Source organism: Betta splendens, chromosome 10 (assembly GCF_900634795.4).
Source record: "Betta splendens chromosome 10, fBetSpl5.4, whole genome shotgun sequence".
In the NCBI taxonomy this organism is placed as follows: domain Eukaryota; kingdom Metazoa; phylum Chordata; class Actinopteri; order Anabantiformes; family Osphronemidae; genus Betta; species Betta splendens.
In genome coordinates, this window is record NC_040890.2 from 9,102,161 (window position 1) to 9,120,444 (window position 18,284).

Sequence of the window (18,284 nt, forward strand, 5' to 3'; positions counted from 1 at the left end):
AGCGTGAAGAAAGAAATGATCAGAGTGGAAAAACACATGTAGGAAAACAATGTACAACTTCATAAGCAGTTAACAAATGCATGTACCACGTGAACTACAACCGGTTCATCCCTTGGTTTTGTGTTTATTTGTACTGAAATGGAGTGAAGAGTAAAAACCAGGGCCGCTTCATCTACAAAGTAACGTAAGAAAAAATAGAAATCCTGGTTTCAGTCCCAGGCACAGAAATGAACACAGAATGGAGGTTATCCTGCGAGGTGGGACACGGTTTCAACACTGGTCCCGCAGACTGGATCAACACGTTACATAATACAAAATGACTATTACAGATAGTGTCACGTCCAGCCAATACCAAAGCACGGGTTTACAAAAAGTCAACATTTCAACAAGTCAACAGTGACATCAGAAACTACTCCGTGGGATTTCATTCCTTTCAGTCTGTAAATCGTTCAGTCATGGCGAAATGGTTGTAAAAAAAGAGTGTGGACAGAATTGCGTCATGTACATTTTTGATCCCATATAAAATCTCAAATACCTGCACAAATCTCGCACTTTCCTCTTCCTTCAGTCTAAAATTATCAGCTGCAGCCTCCAAATACCCTCACTGGTTGAACCCAATGACACAGTACTTCATCCCTACTGTAACAAAAGACCTTCCTTCCCCTCTGGACACCAGAGACGCAGGAAGCGGACATGTGATAGTCTGCGCATCAGCAGATGGAGCCCAAGGGGAGCGCTGGGAACGCAGCCTGGTAGCTAGATCCAGAGCCGGAGCCGCTTCAAGGGTCACGGTGAGAGAGCTGGTTGAGGACGGGATTTAGCTAACAGGCTAGAAACGAGCACTTATAAATAAATCAAGAGTAAGGTGTGTGAAGGGAACGGGGGGAGGGGGGCGATCCTCAAGACATTTTTCCGATCTGGATCTTCTTCCAGGCCTCTGAAGCGGTGAATATACAGGAGTCGATGATTCCTGCGACTGTGAACGTTCCTCCGACGATGGCGCAGATCTAGAGGAAGAACAAAACCTCGGGTCACTGTGTTTTCCTTCTCCGGCTCTATGTGGGTCACTATCATGTGGCTTTGATCACGGTTAATCACAACACTGCATTGCACCGACACATCAGCGCGCACTGGAATCTGGCAACGAGCGCCGCTGCAGCTTGACTCACGGTCTTAAGCCGTGAGTCACGCTCACATGTATGCGAGAACAGTCATCTCCTACCTAAACAACACAAAAGACAAATCACAGTGTAGCTCATGAGAAAAGCAGCCGCTTGCGTCTTGACCGCATTATCAGCCAGCGGGAAGCTGCTCTGATGAGGCAGAACCCGTCCAGGTGGAATTCCTCATCACTGACAGGATCGTTCGGGGCGTGGCAGCTGAGCAAGATTAAAGGCACTCAGGAAGTGGAAAAGACTCATTCAAATTTTTGGGCTCTTGGTCCGTCAGAACATTCAAACCCCCACTCACTGTTGTGATGAAGCGGTAGAGGGGCTGCCTCCGCTCCGTGTACTTGACCGTGATTGGACTGAGGTCATATCGGAACCAGATGGCTGGGATGATCCGGCCTGTGTGGCTGTAGGCCACATATTCCTAGGTGAGAGAGAAGAAAAACAAAGGCCTCAGAGCCGAGATGAGATCGTTGAAGGAAATCAATCCTCTTTTTGTCTGCAGGGGTGGCGACTGGGTTTATGAGTCACTACAGAATCAGTTTTGGAAGAAATCCTAATGATTCATTAAAAAAAGATTAATACTGAAATGAAAAAAGTTGAAGGAGGCTTCGACGAGCTGTGAGTCATTCTGTATCTCGACACATTCCATCCTGTTTCACCTGTACAACAAATCTGAGGAGACGAATGAATTGAGAACTGATCCGAGCCTCAGCTGGAATGCCGTCATGCTCTGGGAATGAGATTTCGGAATATTTGGCTGGAGCCCTCATCCTTCCAGCCTCCACAGCTGACCTGCAGCTATCGCTCCAGAGCCGCGGACCCAGCTGTCAGTCAGCGCGCTTCTAGGAAGCCGCTTTATGGTTTGTTGACATCCACGGAGTGTTTCCACTCGCCAGGGGTGAGCTTTCACTTCCGGGCGGGTGCACGAGCCAAGCTGGCGACGCGCGCTGGGGCCTGATGTCGGCTCTGTCACGCTGCTTCCACGAGGAGCGCCCAAAAAAATAAATAAATAAATAAATAAAATTCAAAAAAGGGGGGACGCCTCACCTTGTTGGCTACCGTGTACTGGTAGGAAAAGCGCTGTCGTCCTGACAGGTCTTCGTACACTGTTGGAACTATCTTCAGTATGTAGTCATGAGAGGCCAGAGCTGAGAGAGAAACAAAAGGTATTTTCATTTTTAAAAAGTCCATAAATAGATCTAGTTTGGATGGTGACGCCATTGCCTGCAGCCTTTCCATCTGAAACACAGTCGTATGAATAGTTTCCACTTGCTCTTGGATTTGAGAGCGGCCCGCTAATACAGTGTCTCATTTCATTGCATCACCCGTTACATAAATGTCACACAGTGCCTGCGACCGGTGCACATGTGCCGTGTGTACATACGATTGGACGCCAGCCGGTCGGCCCCTCCCAAAGCGTTGAAGGCTCCTTGAACCTTCTTCACCTGCGACACAAAACCAGGAAAAGCAGAGTGAGTACAGTCGTGGCGCTGCGTTCACGGCCGCCTCCGCTTTCTCGGTGTTCGCGTGTCAGTCCGGACCTGGAGCTTTTCCCCAAACGCCAGCTTGTGGATGGTGTGGGTCATGTCGGGGTTCTGGGGCTGCGCCGTGGCGCTGTGCGTGGAGACGTGGAAGTTCCCTGGTACCTGAAGCACAGGAAGTGTGTGTCAGCAACACACCCGTGAACAGACCGCCGGACGGAAAATAAATAGTAAACGCACTTAAACCTAGTTTTACATATTTACAGGTTTCCACGAGCAGCAGAGGTCGACGTATAACTGCTGGATTAGTCATTTTAAACGCGCTGGAAAAACTGACGCCATACATGACTTGGAGCTCTTGCACTTAACAATTAAAGCAGGAGGAGGAAGCAGGTGAGCCTCATTCCTCTCAGACAGATCATTTAACTGAGGCCCCAGATGAAGGAACAAAAGCTTAGACCTCACTGAATAGTGTGCGCGTGCGTCACTTATCTTCTCGACCTCCGACCTGAGCTTACTTTATTGATGGTGAACTCCCCCTCAAATCGACAGCCGCCCCCGTCGTTGAGCGGAACCTTCATGGAGTTGTCTATGTGACCCACCTCGTGGCGGCCCATCTCATCCTGGATGTCCAAACCCACCACTGCAGGAGAAAAAGCACGAGGGGGTAAAGACGCACGTTGAGGAAAGAATGATTAGCAAAATACTAAAAGTACTACAACAAAGTTGTAGTTGTTATTCATCAGTTATTCCTATTCATTTTTTTAAAGAACTGAACAAAATAATCTAATTATATCAAACATCAACATACAAAAAGTTCAAACAAACTGTGGAAAATCCTCACATTTGAGAAGTTTTAACAAAAAATTTCCATCATGGTGAAGGAGAAGAAAATGATCCCATCAGTGCTGGGCCTGACCCGCTACCATAAGTAAACACCCAAAGTCCAAACACAGCAGCTCTCCTGCCCGTTGCCCTGGTTCTGGCTGTGTTTTTCCATCTAGACTTCGCTGCCCCCCCCCCCTTCTCCTCATGCAGGCGCATGTACACACACGGGCCCTATTTTCAGAGCCTGCAATGCGTTGGCCAGAGGGAAGCGTCGGCCGGATCTGCCCTAAAACTTCCACATGTTGTCAGTCTGACCTTTGACGACGGAGGCCAGTTTCACGTCTGACCATTAATCCACTTCTCAAAATACCGCGCACGAATATAAAGTGTCTGAGCGAGCAGTTTGTCCTCTCTCTCTCATGCATTTAAAACTAGAAGTGCCTTCACGTTCGTGGGTGGAGGGGAAATTATCATAAACATGGTTCTGCTTTTCCATTAAGTCACAAATCAAGACCTGGAAAAGGTCAGTGGAGTGGGTCGCCTTTAATAACGAGGCGGATGCTTTAACACGAAGCCCGATGAAAAGGCTTTCTTGCACATTTGTAATGGACGACAACCTGCTTGGAGAACCGGAAAATGAGCAGACGTAGGTGTCAGGGAGGCGAGCGGAGGAACATGCGGCTGCACCGTGGTCGGGCCAGCGCCTGCACGAGCGTGAACCCAGCAAATAAAGCGAAGGCGCCGACCACACACGCGAGCATCAACCGCTTTAAATGGAAGCAGCGGGCGACACCCGCGCGTCCGCACACATGGCCGGCATCTGTCTGCCAGCCAACCCATGTTTGGATGCAGCTTCGCCACTGACTTGTCGTTGGGCATAGTTTCTGAGGGGAGTCATGAGGAGCAAATACCCGGGGGCTGCTTTTATTAACACACGTCCTGCCCGCTCCTCTGACACCGACGCGAACCGGGGCTGATTTATGTCAAACTCAGATCCCAGCTGTGCGGCGGCCATCGCGGACCAGACACTTGGCTGAAGTCCAGCCTTATCTGGAGCGCGCGACAACGCAGACGGATAAACAAACCATTACAGCGCCGATAGCTCCACTTTATCTAGTGCATCGTTCGTGTTTGGCAAAAGCCGCCGCGCTAAACGATAAGGAGGTCCAATTACTGCGTGTGATATGTGTATCATAGAAACCAGTGGGGGTGTAAAAAGGCAAACGCAGAAACAGAAAGTGTAATGCGGATAATTTAGAGTTGTATACTCACAATCACAGTGTAAGTTTGGCAAACTGATGTTTAAACTCACTTCTATCTTCCCACCACTGTCTTTATCGGGATCATCCACGTAAAGCTCATTTACGCTGGAATGAGAGGAAACAACAGACAAAACAAGGGGGTCAGGTGAGCTGAGAGCCGAGGAAGACGAACTGGTTGGAGGATGAAGACGCTGGCGTTTACCGTGCACGCCACATTAGCAGGGATTCAGAATCTGAGGAGAGAACATTTGTACATCTGTCGCTGTAATTTCCTCATCGCTACGCCCCGTCCAAGTCATCCCTTATTACACACCACAAAAAGGCTGACGCATGCACGCCGAGCCAATTTCCTGTGAGAAGCGCTGGCCCATTTTATTGGTCACAACACAAACCGAGGACAATGAGGCAGCCCCACTCATCCCCGGCTTCCTTTCTCATAGAGTTCATGCTAAACCTGTGTGGCAACAGAGGATATTACAGGACGCCCGGCTGCTGGTGCGATACCTACGTTTCGGTGGCTATGAATCCCGTCAGCTCCGACAGGAACAGGAAGAGGATGAAGACGCAGCAGAGGATGGAAACTGCGGGAAAAGAGGAGGAGAGTGGGAATGAACGCCGGGGCGCTTTTTCCACATTCATCTCAAATTACACCGATGGAAAGGCATGATGTAAACCAAATGTAGGAATGACTGACCTAAGCCGCCGACACTAATGAAATCACACACAAAGACGCCCCTAAATGCCTGCTTTAGTGGCGTTCTCACTAATTACACATTAAACAGCGGCATGGCAATTACAGCATATCTGCTCTCAAAGCGGTGATCTCACACTACGCAAGGACACAAACGCCTCATTTTAGGTAACATCAGCCTTAGTCACAGTCCACCAAACGTGGCGCAAACAGAGACGCTTCACATTAAGAAAAAGGGAACATCACCTTCAAATAATATGCATTTATGCTCAGTCAGAACCAAACCACAGAAGCAGAAGCCAGGCTGTCTGTTCCATCGAATGTGTCAATCTGATCGGGGTCATATAAAAAAAGCTGTCATGTGAAATCCACTAAAGATAAATATGGACGGAGCAACTGCGGTCTATCTGGCACAGGCCAGTCCGAAAGCGGCCGCTCAGCAGGTGAGGCCGTGTTTACGTGGCAACCGTCTCCAGGCACCGCGCTCACGTGGTCCTGTGGCGAGCGGGCGAGCGAGCAGGCGAGCCGTCACAGCAAGGCCTGTGGTCTGTGGCTTGAGCAACAAACAACTGGGAGTGTCGCTATGACGCATTCGCCGGGCGCTTCGGGTTCACCAAGAGACAGGCTCAGTAACTGGGCTAAGGCGCAACTCTGGGACAGGATTACTGGGTCAGAGCCACTCATTTCAACGGTTTCTCCCCACAGGCAGTTTGCTCTTCAAGGGGCTCGATCGTCTGAGTGGCTTTTAGCTAGCTCATCATCAAACATGGGATGGAACAAAATTAAGGCTAATTTCCTCCAACACAGCAGAGTTTGATGAGTTTAAATAGAGGAAATTATGACACGCAAAGTGAGAAGGGCACGAAAAAAAGAAAGGCCACAACATAAAAAAAGCAAAGGGTGGAGATAAGTCGGCCTTTAGCTGCCACTGACCCACAATGAACAAAAATGTGATTCAACCCGCGGCGCGTGAAACAATATGAGTTGTCAAATATCCAGATCAAGCCAGTGTTCTCGCCCCCAGACAGTGGATGGCGACAGGAAGGGAGTGAACGCCGCACAGGAAGAACTTCCATGGATTTCCTCCTGGGTGGAAACCGTGTTATGTTTAGAAAAGTCATTCTCCTCACGGTCATCCAGGAAGCAGGTTGTGCTCCGTTTGGATCCGTTTACCCATGCTGTCATGAGTGTGGTGTTGACACTGGCTTCTACCCTGTGCTGTCATCAGATGCCTGGTAAATAACCAGCACCAGAAAATGACTGGGACGGGAAAAAATGAGCCCCAGGGTCTCTTCCGTGTTCAAACAGTGAATAATCAGTACAGTCACTCGTGACACGGTGAGCTCTCGATGAGCTGTCGTTGCCTCTGATGACTTTCCAGAAGGTGCGGCAAAGCAGGAGCATAATCATTAACCTTCTTATCATAGTGGTGGAACAGGTCGGGCAGCGCGATGGCTGACTCAGGCTGGTGGCTTTTACCTGGAGACAGGACGCGTCAACGAGCGCTTTCAGTTTCTGAAACGGCTCATCTCCAGAAAAGTGATCAGCATTTTCTCAGATGCGGCCATGCAAATCACTTCCTGCGTTTAACTTTGAGCAAAACCAGAACTAGGGATACTGCTGCACATTTAAAGAAAGAACACTCCATAATTTGCATTCAACTCAAACACAATGAACCAAAACAAAAGAAAACTAAAGTGAGGTTTTGTGTGTTGGGCCTCTGGCGTGCGTGGGACTACTCACTGAAGGCTCCTGTGTACGTTGGCTGGGTGAGATCCTTTGGCACTTTCCTGTAGATATCGAATCTGAGGAAAGGAAGGAAACGAAAGAAACAAAACAAAAAAAAACGGGAGAGAGTGAGAAAATGTAAACAGAGTGCTGAGAAAAGAAGCACATTGTGTACCCATCAGGCCCTGTGCGATATTACAGCAGAGGGGAGGAATGTTAGCTCTGGACCCCTGCCATTACCACAAGACGTAGACGTACACACACACACACACACACACACACACACACACACACACACACACACACACACACACACACACACACACACACACACACACACACACACACACACACACACACACACACACACACACACACACACACACACACACACTACAGGGTTACACCTCTTCCTTTGAACGTGTGGCTCTGCTACTGTGGCCTGAACCCGACAAAGGTCAACATATACAACAGATGAATGAAGGGACAGGGAGGAGAACAAACACTGTATACAATAAGAGCAACACATTCCGTCTGACAGACTGTGTGAACCTTTGGCGCCACACAGATTGTGTGTAAACCATCGAGTCAGGTGGAGGAGGATTCTTCCATCTACTGTCTATCTGGGGGGACGAGGAGCAGGACCAAATCTGCTACTCAACACTAGAAGTATGTAGGTTCGAACGTGGCTGCGCATGTCCTTCTTGGGCAGAACATTTCGGACCCTTAACTCCACCTGCAGCTGTGAAAGCCCACCCTCGTCTTACGCGATCTCCTTCCAAAACACACATCTGCTCGTGCTCCTTCCACCGACAGCTGCCACAGAAATCATCCGGGGCCGAAGCGATGCGGCGCGAGGCAGAAAGCAGAGGGCGGGGCTTCCTGTGCGGCCCCGCGCCCGCCGTTTGGCCTCGCCGCCTTTGTTTCCACCCACCACTCAAGGACGGCACAATCCCAAACCCAAACACAACCCCCCCCTTCACTTCTGGTCCACATCCATCTATAACTTCCTGCATCCAAGACCCTGGAGCATTACATCACTGTGTGCTATTAACCAGGCAGGATATATAGGGCAGGCAGCATAAAAAGGTTTGGGAGGGGAGCTCAGGAGGGGGTTGAACTGTATAAAGATCAGAATAACACCATCAAACACTGGGTGTGGAGCTTTCTACACAGAGGCCGTGCACCATCATGTGAACACTACTAAAGTATCATTCACTTTTTAAAATATTAACGTGCGGCTGCGAGAGTCACTGTAGAGAAAACACACGGGTCACGTTGTCAGGGAAACAACACCAGCTCCTGTTTACACTCTAAAGCGCGTTTGTGGTCAGAACAAAAACAAGAAGTGTTAGTACGCTGGTTTGTTTGGGACATAGTGGTGAGTTAGTGGCAGGTAGTGGTGACGCAGGACAGAACCACCAAAGCTGCTGTTGCAGTTTTGCACTGCACCGAGTGTGACGCTCACATAAAAACACACACAGTCCCAGACAGACATACGTACCGCGTTTAACATGCTAATAACACACTAATAACACGTCTGTACACTATGAGAGTAACATCATCCCACAAATACATGACAGACACTGTGTAATCCCATTATTTGTCACGCACTCCTCCATCGCATAGACACATTATTGTGCTTTGTTATGACAATGATGTGACTAAGCTGTTGTGTTCCATTAAATAAAGGTCAGGTGATCATAATGACACCAGCATTGTGTCGCGACACACACCAGTCCTACTGTTTAAAGTTAAACCTCCAAAATGTCAAGAGGTCTGATATAAAAAAGGAAATACAACTGAATAAATAAATTAAACATTCATGAATCTAAATGTTACCTAAAACCAAACTATTTGCTGATGTCATTATTTAAATGCGCTTGTTTATTTTTGTTTGGATGTCAAGTTTCAATAAATTTCCTCAGCTCAGAACGGGGCTACTTATGCTGATGCATATTAATGTCTGCTCCTGAGAGTTGACCTCTCGCTCCAAGGTTCATTTGTAATTTTCTGAATTACAGTCAACACATCTCGTCCTGTCTGCTGTGACAACATGAAGTGAAAGCATGAGGCCACTTTTCAAGAAAGGGACCTTCCTACAAAAAAAAAAAAAAAAAAAAAAAAAAAAACAGAAAAAAACGGTACCTTGAAAATGAGTCACAGTTAGTCACAGATTCATCCATGTAATGCTGAGTAAACCTGCTAGTTTAGGCCCTTTATTTGCGTAACATCTCCACACGCTATAGGAAACAAGTGATTTTACACAGGTTCCAATCCATAGCATCAAATCATCGCCTTACAGTAACATCGCCCACCTCTGTCAAGGTTAGGCCGTGACAAAGCTCTCAAGTCATGTCTGCATCATCACGCCAGCTCCAAAGAAACCTACACCTGTAAACAGATGACACACTGAAGGCCAATTAAACTTCCAGATACAAGCTTTTCAATTGCTCGATTGTACTTTGAAGGGAGCGGCCGATCAGTCACTCTGAATGAGGTTAGGCTTATTATTAGAAGCTGACATTAGCCATCAATCATAAGCTACAATGCTGTAAATAATGCAGGTGAGGCTGGGCTTTAAATGGTAGACAATACAGGAGCATGAATGTGATATTCGGTTTAAGCCATGGGATCATGTACACAATGACCTGCTCATTACGTCTTCCGAAACTAAATGTGGCAATAAAAACAACACAGGTGATGCCAGCTTAGTCTTCCAACAGGTGTTTGGTTAATGGGTGGGATGTTGTTAAGTGCTGGATTATACACTTGGATATGTTAAAATATATTATTACTTCTTTATATTATTATTTTATTTAATATTAATATAAACAAAGGAGGGAAACACAAAAAAGGAGGGAAAGAGTGTGTTCTAGTCACCATTAGACTATAGTGGTTTCAAAATAAATTTCTCAAAGGAAAATATAAAAATTTGGGGGAAAAAGGTTAATCTTACTTAGTGAAGTACTTTAGTAAAGACTGACATTCATCCAGGTTGAGATCCTCTGGAAGTGGAGTCATGTCAAATAAATGTCATAATTACTCCTCTAACAGGTTTGTTCATGTAGACTCAAACTTATCAAGGACTTTGTTGTGGCAGGTTCTGACAGACAACGGCAATAAATGTCAGGAGAAGATCAGAACCAAGTGCTAATAAGTTTACAGAGGCTGACAATCATACCGCTATAAATAGTGAAACAGGGAGTATATTAATCTTCAAGCCAAACAGGTACCAAGATGCACTGTTACTCAGGCTTCAGCGTCTTCTGCCAAAAACTACAGCAGCCACTTGTTTGAGATGATAATTAGACCATTATACAATAAAATAACGTATTAGAAAGTTGTATAACAGGAGTAGGAGTGAGTGACGTTGGGCCGAGTGAACGGGTAGACAGCTCATTAACTGGTTGAGGCAATTCAACGATACGACTACAACACGGCCTTCTGGGAAGGCAGCATATCGCATCATCTACAGTAATACAGGAATACACACTGCGGTTCTGTGAAACTCGCCTAATAGCTCGACGGAGCTATTTCTAGGTGTCGCAGAGCAAGTTTCGTGTGACTCGGACACGGAGTCAGTGAAGCGGCGAACAGGACATGACCATCTGCTGGCCCCACGACACGCCCACAAACATCGATCAGATACTAATACAGTGCAAACACGGTTACTCCAGATCCTGTACGCTGGTAAATGGACTCTCGTGTTGCAACACAGCTGAGGTTTCAACAAAGGGCAAGTTTTAGAAATGTGTAAGAGGGAAAAAAAAAAATCATCTGCTGACACATCCTTTACATCCCCTTCGCAAAGACGAGTATAATAATCTTTACTTTTAAGATATTGGTGAGACATGCAGACGAACAAACAAAAAACCTTTATTGAAATACACTCCCTGGCCACTTTATTAGGTACACCTGAACAGTCTAATTCAATGCAACACAGCAACATTGCTGTGATTCTACTTTTAAAAAGTTATAATCTACGATGCAAGTAATATGGTCAGGATATACCACGTGTGTCACTCTATTAGTTCCCTGCTGTGGCCGAGCCATGTGACTTTTATTTTAATATGCATCATAAATATGAATAGATACTGAAATGTGTCGTATCCTGCGTGGCTATTAGCACACAGTACCTGCCCACTAGTAAGTGCCCTCTTTGCAAACATCCTGCTCTCTATGCTCAGGGTGTGTCCACTTTGCTTTGTCCCACAGGTGTGACTGTTAGTTCTGTGCTGGTTCAACAAGTGGCCCCATCAACACATCACTTCTATGCATCTGCACAACAACGTGTCTGGTGTTTGTCTTCCTGTTGATTGTTTGGCTGATGAGTCTGGATGTGTTGACTCATCTTTGTATATTGGACCTATAAACACCCGCAAAACGGGGTCACCACGTGTCATAACATGCACTGTTGTGACAATAGCGGTCACCCGCATCAGATCAGTTCCACGTCGTGCAAACGTCAGGATGGAGACGGAACTGTGCGCACACGGCGAACACCTGGGAGTCCCTTCACCGGCTCAACAAACACAATGCAGCCCATTCATGCCCGGCGTGAAGCGGCTCTGTTACAACCTGGACCCGCTCACTGGGAGGCGATGCTTTGCCCACCGCTGATTCATCCAGGACCCACCGACGCCACGACACCGCAGCCCAGCCTTCGCATCTGAACACAAACGAACGGAAGCCCCGTACTCACCTCCTAACATCGAAAGGCATGATGATGTGCACTTTAAACAGGGGGATTAGCGGACAAAGCTGGAGCAACGGGCCACCCCACAGCTCTGTGGCGCTACCGGTTGTTCATTGGTACCGGGCTGACGTCAGCTTAGGACGCTTTGCAGAATCTGATTGGCTGGGAGCTACTTCCGGTTCCCCATGATTCTGCTTCCTCCGGGAGCTCCGCATAGTTTGAAAGTTTTAACAAGTTATCTATGACAGTGTTGCTCAAAATTATATCAAATACTATTAAGTACATTGTTCTACATTGCAATCCTGTATAATTTAGTTAACGTTTAAAACTAAAAGCGTGTGATTTTTGTGACAATACAGTGTCTGCAATAAATTAATAACATTTTTATTATAATCTTTATACGACACGTAAATTTTATAGAGTATGCTTGAGATTGATTTTTTTGCATCTAGACACATAAAGAGCCAAATTAACATTTTTTGCAGCGATTCATATTGATCCTAAGAGTAACACAAATGCAGCGGAATGAGTTGTGAAAATACTACTGCTGACTATTATCTATTTAAGATTAAAAGCTGTGTACAATATATTATACAGGTAAAAAAATGTTATTATGTACCACTTTTCTTTTTTTCTTTCCTTTCTTCTCTTTTTGTTATGGTTGTGTGTCCCTACACTTCTATGTACATGAAGCGAGACATCACAACATAGGACAAGCCCTGTGTTTTCCCACTGATGTTTCAGCTGTTGCCTGTAGCGACAATGACAGTAAACAGGCAGGGATGACAGCAACCACCATGAAGACCAGGCCACAGGAAATGCCTCTGTGTCATCTCTTTTCACTTCCCTTTCTGGATGAGAGCTCTAGCTGGTTACGGACAATAATTATGGGAATAAAAAACAGCAGCAAGTCAGGCTCTATTTTCAGACATCAGTTGTCAGCTCTCACATGCATATTGACAGAACAGGAAAAATCTAAATTTTGATTTCTGACTTTTTCTATCATTTCTACTACTTGTGACAACCACAAAGAACTGATGATGCTATGCTTGGCTATTAAAACATTTTGTAATAAGTTTGTAAAATACACAATTGCTTCATCAGACAAGTATTGTGTTATCTGTCTGTGTTCATGTCTTCTTCAGGTTTGTATTTTTTTTTTCCACATCTCCTGCGCGTAAGCCTGTTATCATGACTGGAAGCGAGACGGATTTACAATGAGAACAAAATGTTTGGGTACAGACTGTTTTCAAAGTATGACGACCCTCCTCCGCTGCACGGTCACTCACATTCTTTCTTTATAGCAGGCGCTTCACAGTTGACTCATCTCACACGAGTGTGAGTTTAAACCGGTTGGAGAGTTTTCGCACTCTGTTGTGACTGGTTATGTTTCTGTCTGCCCCCTCTTTACTCTTTCACATATCACATCCATTTTGTTGTCTTTGCGGGTATAGAAAAACAAATGGTCAAAGCAGGTGGATGTGGATTCACCACAAACTAGTACTCACCTGCTCAGGTTACAGTGATCTGAAAATGACATCATTTGGTCATTTGAAACCTGCAAAAGTTCTAAAAGACTGTAGGTCATTATCAGACCTTTATTGGAGGGGCACAGTTGCAACGCTACCTGGTCTTATTGTGCTTAGTGAACTTTGTTTCACAACAAAACAGCTCACCTAGTTTTGCAGTAAAAATCACAGAGACGCCAACACACCCTCTGCTCACCAGAGGCCGGTTGTTTGTCAATAATGATCCTCTCACTTCCTTATTGTGAGAGAGAAGTACTGCCCATTCTGAGTCAGCAAAGCAAACCAACAAATAAAAAGGGTTTCCCAGGGTGATTGCATATTTGCATTTTGAAAACATATTCTAAGTTTGGGAAAAACACCTCATGTGTGTATTTCATTTAGGTCACGAATGAATCAAAAGTGAGCAGCCAGGACATCTCCATCTGCTGCTGTCTTCCTGGTAGACCAGTGTTTTGTTTCTCAGCAGGTGGAAATTTACTGGATGTCAGATTTCTATACAGCAATTAACTTTTATGGTTAGCCTTTGCTTTCGGGGCATTGAACATTATGCCCCTCTGACTAATAAAAACAAACAATAAACCTTTATGGCACCGATGGCAGATATTTACCTATTATTTTGTTATTTTGTCAACTCTCAGTTGAAGAGGCAAAAATTAAAAGGAGGCATGAAGAATCTAGGATCAAATTCCTTATTTACCGCATTTAGCATTAATTGTGATTAAAAACACATTTAGGTAACAAATATATAAATCACCTAATCAACAAAATTTCTAAAACTATTCAAAAAGTGTATATATAATACATTTTAGATGTGCGACTAAGCTCACGTCTGGCATATGTCCAATCCAGAACTATGTGGGGAAGCTGATACTTTCAAACGTTTTACCAGAAAATTCTGGAAAACATGGACGCGTTAACACACTAGTCTATGTAGATTTTATTCGTTAACCGTCAAGAGTCAGAGTCAAAGTCAAGGAAGAACGAAACAAAGAAAGAACAATAACAAAAACAAAAGTGGTCCTCCCCCCACCGTGAAAACTGACACCGCGTGTTCACGTACGTGCAGTACGCCTGTGGAGAAATGTTCTCTTCTCGTGCACGAGCCCCGCTTGTACCCGGGTGCACTCGGGGCGGGTGCGATGACGTGCGCAAGTTTGGCACGAGGCCGCGAGAGGCAGCGAGCTGACGTCAAAGGCTTCCTCTTCCTCGCGTCTCAGCGGTATATAAGCGCTGCAGACCGCGGCCAAACACAGAAGCCATTCACTGTAGAGTGGACAAACGGAACTTTTGAAGAACCACGGCCACCAAGTAGACTGAAGACAGGACAAGGACCAACTTTTAAACTTTTTTTTTCTTGTTTACGTTCGTTTTTTTCATGGGAAGACGCTAGCCGGAACAAAAAGCTCTCCGCTTCATAGAGTAGTTCGGACAAGGCTTCTTCGTACCCGGTCAGACGTCCTCCGTACAAGCTTTATGTATTTGGATCTAACATTTCTATCCCGCCGTCCTACTATGGTCATAATGGAGGTCCCCACCATCGACTGTGCGGCCCTCCGTGGTCTGCTGGAGGGCGACGTCCCGGCCTGTCTGCTGCTCGACTGTCGCTCCTTCCTGTCCTTCAACTCGTCCCACATATCGGGCTCCACCAACGTGCGCTTCAGCACCATCGTGCGCAGGAGAGCCAGGGGGGGTCTGGGGCTCGAGCACATCGTCCCCAACGAGGACACCAGGCACCGGCTCCAGTCCGGGGAGTACCAGAGCGTGGTGCTGCTGGACGACCGCAGTTCGGACTTAAGCCAGGCGAAGAAGGACGGGACGCTGACGCTAGCTGTTGCCGCCCTGTGCCGCGACCCCTGCGGCGCCACTGTCTTCATCCTTAAAGGTAAGGCCGGAGCTGGCACCGGTGCGGACCGAAGCCACGCGCGATCGTTTCACTGTATCCTGACAACGGCGCAACAACCGCGGATTACAGCTGTCACCGCACCAGCTGCTGCTCCGAAATAGCGCCGTTGTCACCTTTTTTTTTATAGAAGCGCGCCTGTGATCTGACCTTGCTGCCTTATTTCTCCCCTCCAGGAGGATTTGACACGTTTTCCATCGAGTATCCAGACATGTGCACCAAGCCTTCCCCACCTCAGGGACTCCATCTGCCTCTGAGCTCCAGCCATCCTGAGAGCGCAGACCCAAACTGCAGCCCATGCAACACCCCTTTATATGACCAGGTAAATGTCTTTACTTTAAAACCAAAACAAGATCAGTGCCAGACATATTTGGCGGTGTCTAAATGTTTTATTTTCTGTCTCCAGGGCGGCCCAGTAGAAATCCTGCCTTTCCTCTATCTTGGGAGTGCCTATCATGCGTCCAGAAAAGACATGCTGGACATGCTGGGGATCACGGCGCTGATCAACGTCTCCGCCAACTGCCCCAACCACTTCGAAGGCTCCTTCCTCTACAAGAGCATCCCCGTTGAGGACAACCACAAAGCTGACATCAGCTCCTGGTTCAACGAGGCAATAGAGTTTATTGGTGAGTGCAGCCAACGTGTTTTTTTTTTTTTGTTTTTTTTTATACCTTACCTGAGTGAGCGGCCGTCACAGCTGTCACTCACTGAGCACAACACAAACAACCCACCCCCCTCTTCCTTTGCCACACTCTGGTTCCTGGATTTAAATTTAAAAACAAAGTTCCCTCCAAAACTGACCAGCTGTCTCAGCACAGGCTCCCCACTCCACCACAATAGTGATTACATCATTGCCACCTCAGTGGGGGGGCGAAGGATGCCCCCTCCGAGGCAGCAGCCCCAAACTAGTTTTGTAGTGGATCGGCTGGCTGGTTTTCAATGGCTCCCTCTATGCTACTCTTTGTTCTGAATGAACAAAGGGCAATTTCTCCTAACTCACTGTCGGCCTTCCTCTCGCATCCACTACCCCCAGCGGGCATATGTCCCCTTCTTTTGTCCATGGAGGCTCCCTCCTTTGGGACTAACCCCCACAAGCTAACACCCTGCACCTCCTATTAAATGGGTTCCTGTGTCTTAATGAGCGCAGTTGAATTTAAATAGCAACTGAAAGTGTTGCAAAGACTTTTGTGGTTGTGCTTTCCTGTTGCAGGCAGCGTTTTAACCCTCCCCCCACTGCATTTTATCATGTCATGTATCTTTACTGTTCATTTACCTTTCTTTGCTTCTCTTCTGTTTTCCCCCAGACTCTGTGAGAAACAAAGGCGGCCGCGTGTTTGTCCACTGTCAAGCCGGCATCTCCCGCTCGGCCACCATTTGTCTCGCCTACCTCATGCGGACCAACCGCGTGAAGCTGGACGAGGCCTTTGAGTTTGTCAAGCAGCGCCGCAGCATCATCTCCCCCAACTTCAGCTTCATGGGTCAGCTCCTGCAGTTCGAGTCCCAGGTCCTGGCCTCGTCGACCTGCTCCTCGGAGGCAGGAAGTCCGGCTCTCGGCGGCAACAACAGCACTGTTTTCAACTTCCCCGTCTCCATCCCTGTGCACACCTCAGCCGGCCAGCGGTCATTCCTTCACAGTCCCATCACGACGTCTCCCAGCTGCTGAGGACGGTGCTGCTCAGACTCGGACTGATACTCAAACAGTGACTCTTGCAGTGATAATTGCACAAAACATTGTCCTAGTTGTGGTTCAAGTAAAAGTGATGCAGGTGTCACTAGAAAGGATGGGACTCTGTAGGTTGGTCTTATCATTTCGAGGGGAGATGCAATGCCAGGTAGTATTGATGTTCCTAAATGTGAAAGTTGCCCAGCTATTGTCATGGATGACGCGGTAAAGGGCTGAATCAGGATGTGTCTGAGTATTCTTGGTTTATTTTCATGAAGACAAACCGCTTTTGATAATCACAATCAAACATGGCACAGGAGTTACTGCTACATTTGATGAACAAAGAATGTGTCCTCCCTTCTCTGTATCTCGTGACGAGTTGAATCAGGTTTTGGATTCGCATACCTGCATTTCAGGACAATATGATGCTTACACACTGGGGAAACCAACCGTTAAATACCTCACGTTTCTGTACTGTACTGCAGTGCTGAGCCCCAGAAACCTCTAAAAAGGGGCGTCCAAGTCTTCAGTGTCTTTATTCAAATATTTATTGAACTAAAGTAATATATTTCTTTACATGTTTTTTTTTTAATCTGTCTGTTTTTAATGTTTTTATACCGTTGAATAAATATCATTGGACTTTTTTTACTCAATCACAAGTTTTCTCATTTCATTTATTGCCAAACATTTAAATGAACCTTACTAAGGATAGGTTGTTTAAAACTATTTAAGAACAAAACTTGATATTTGTAGACATCTGCCAATAATCGACAGTCAAAATAGTTTCTGATTATTCTGAGGGTGGACTGGTCGTCTCAGCTTAAGGGAAGTCTATTCTGATGCTTTTTAAAAACTAAAAAGGGCCCAAGATTGAACATGTGACCCACTGGCATATGAGACAATTTTACACATTCTTCCTGGATCTTTCCATGTGATGGAATCTAATTAGAAGTCCACACCAGGATTTCTCCGACGAGGAGCACGGTGCCATAGTCTCGGCCATTGTTCAGGCCACGCTCCTACTCTGTGAACCCATGTGAGGCCGGGGCAACGGCGGGAGGCCTGAAGAATCAGCTAAGTAGCCCTCCCTCTGCGGCCACAATAGCAGCAGCTGCAAAGCGTTTGGGAAAAGTGCGACAACTAAAGAGCTTTCAGGGCTCAGTCAAGCGCCCGCCTCGAGTCCCCTTCCTCACACACCAATGGGGAGGCGGGCACACAGACGGCCATGAAAAGGACGGGAATATGTTTGCCTTGCAAATTAGGCAAAACATTGGCGTCGACCTTTTGTAGGGTGTGAGAAAAACGAGAGGATGCTTCCTCTGGAGGTGACG

General features: G+C 46.7%; 2 protein-coding genes across 2 annotated transcripts; one reads left to right on the forward strand and one right to left on the reverse strand.

The window, feature by feature from the left end:
• Positions 1-104: 104 nt before the first annotated feature.
• On the reverse strand, positions 105-12,018 carry ergic1 (endoplasmic reticulum-golgi intermediate compartment 1). The gene is made up of 10 exons (XM_029165720.3): positions 11,868-12,018; positions 7,178-7,239; positions 5,252-5,324; positions 4,754-4,848; positions 3,172-3,296; positions 2,714-2,818; positions 2,557-2,617; positions 2,220-2,320; positions 1,471-1,593; positions 105-1,007 (listed from the first exon to the last, which is right to left on the reverse strand). Exons 1-10 carry the CDS (start codon positions 11,885-11,887, stop codon positions 900-902), a joined length of 873 nt encoding a protein of 290 aa, XP_029021553.1. The 5' UTR covers positions 11,888-12,018; the 3' UTR covers positions 105-899.
• A 2,518-nt stretch (positions 12,019-14,536) lies between these two features.
• Positions 14,537-17,606, forward strand: dusp1 (dual specificity phosphatase 1). The gene is made up of 4 exons (XM_029165754.2): positions 14,537-15,272; positions 15,467-15,612; positions 15,697-15,916; positions 16,595-17,606. The coding sequence occupies exons 1-4, from the start codon at positions 14,864-14,866 to the stop codon at positions 16,951-16,953; spliced, it is 1,134 nt and encodes a 377-aa protein (XP_029021587.1). The 5' UTR covers positions 14,537-14,863; the 3' UTR covers positions 16,954-17,606.
• Positions 17,607-18,284: the final 678 nt, after the last annotated feature.

Coding starts and splice junctions, on each gene's coding strand:
- ergic1 (XM_029165720.3), bottom strand. CDS start 11,887: ATGCCTTTCGATGTTAGGAG. Junction 7,240..11,867: donor ATGCCTTTCGATGTTAGGAG/GTGAGTACGGGG, acceptor TCCTTTCCTCAG/ATTCGATATCTACAGGAAAG. Junction 2,321..2,556: donor CGACCGGCTGGCGTCCAATC/GTATGTACACAC, acceptor TTTCTCTCTCAG/CTCTGGCCTCTCATGACTAC.
- dusp1 (XM_029165754.2), top strand. CDS start 14,864: ATGTATTTGGATCTAACATTTCTATCCCGCCGTCCTACTATGGTCATA. Junction 15,273..15,466: donor CACTGTCTTCATCCTTAAAG/GTAAGGCCGGAG, acceptor TCTCCCCTCCAG/GAGGATTTGACACGTTTTCC. Junction 15,613..15,696: donor ACACCCCTTTATATGACCAG/GTAAATGTCTTT, acceptor TTCTGTCTCCAG/GGCGGCCCAGTAGAAATCCT.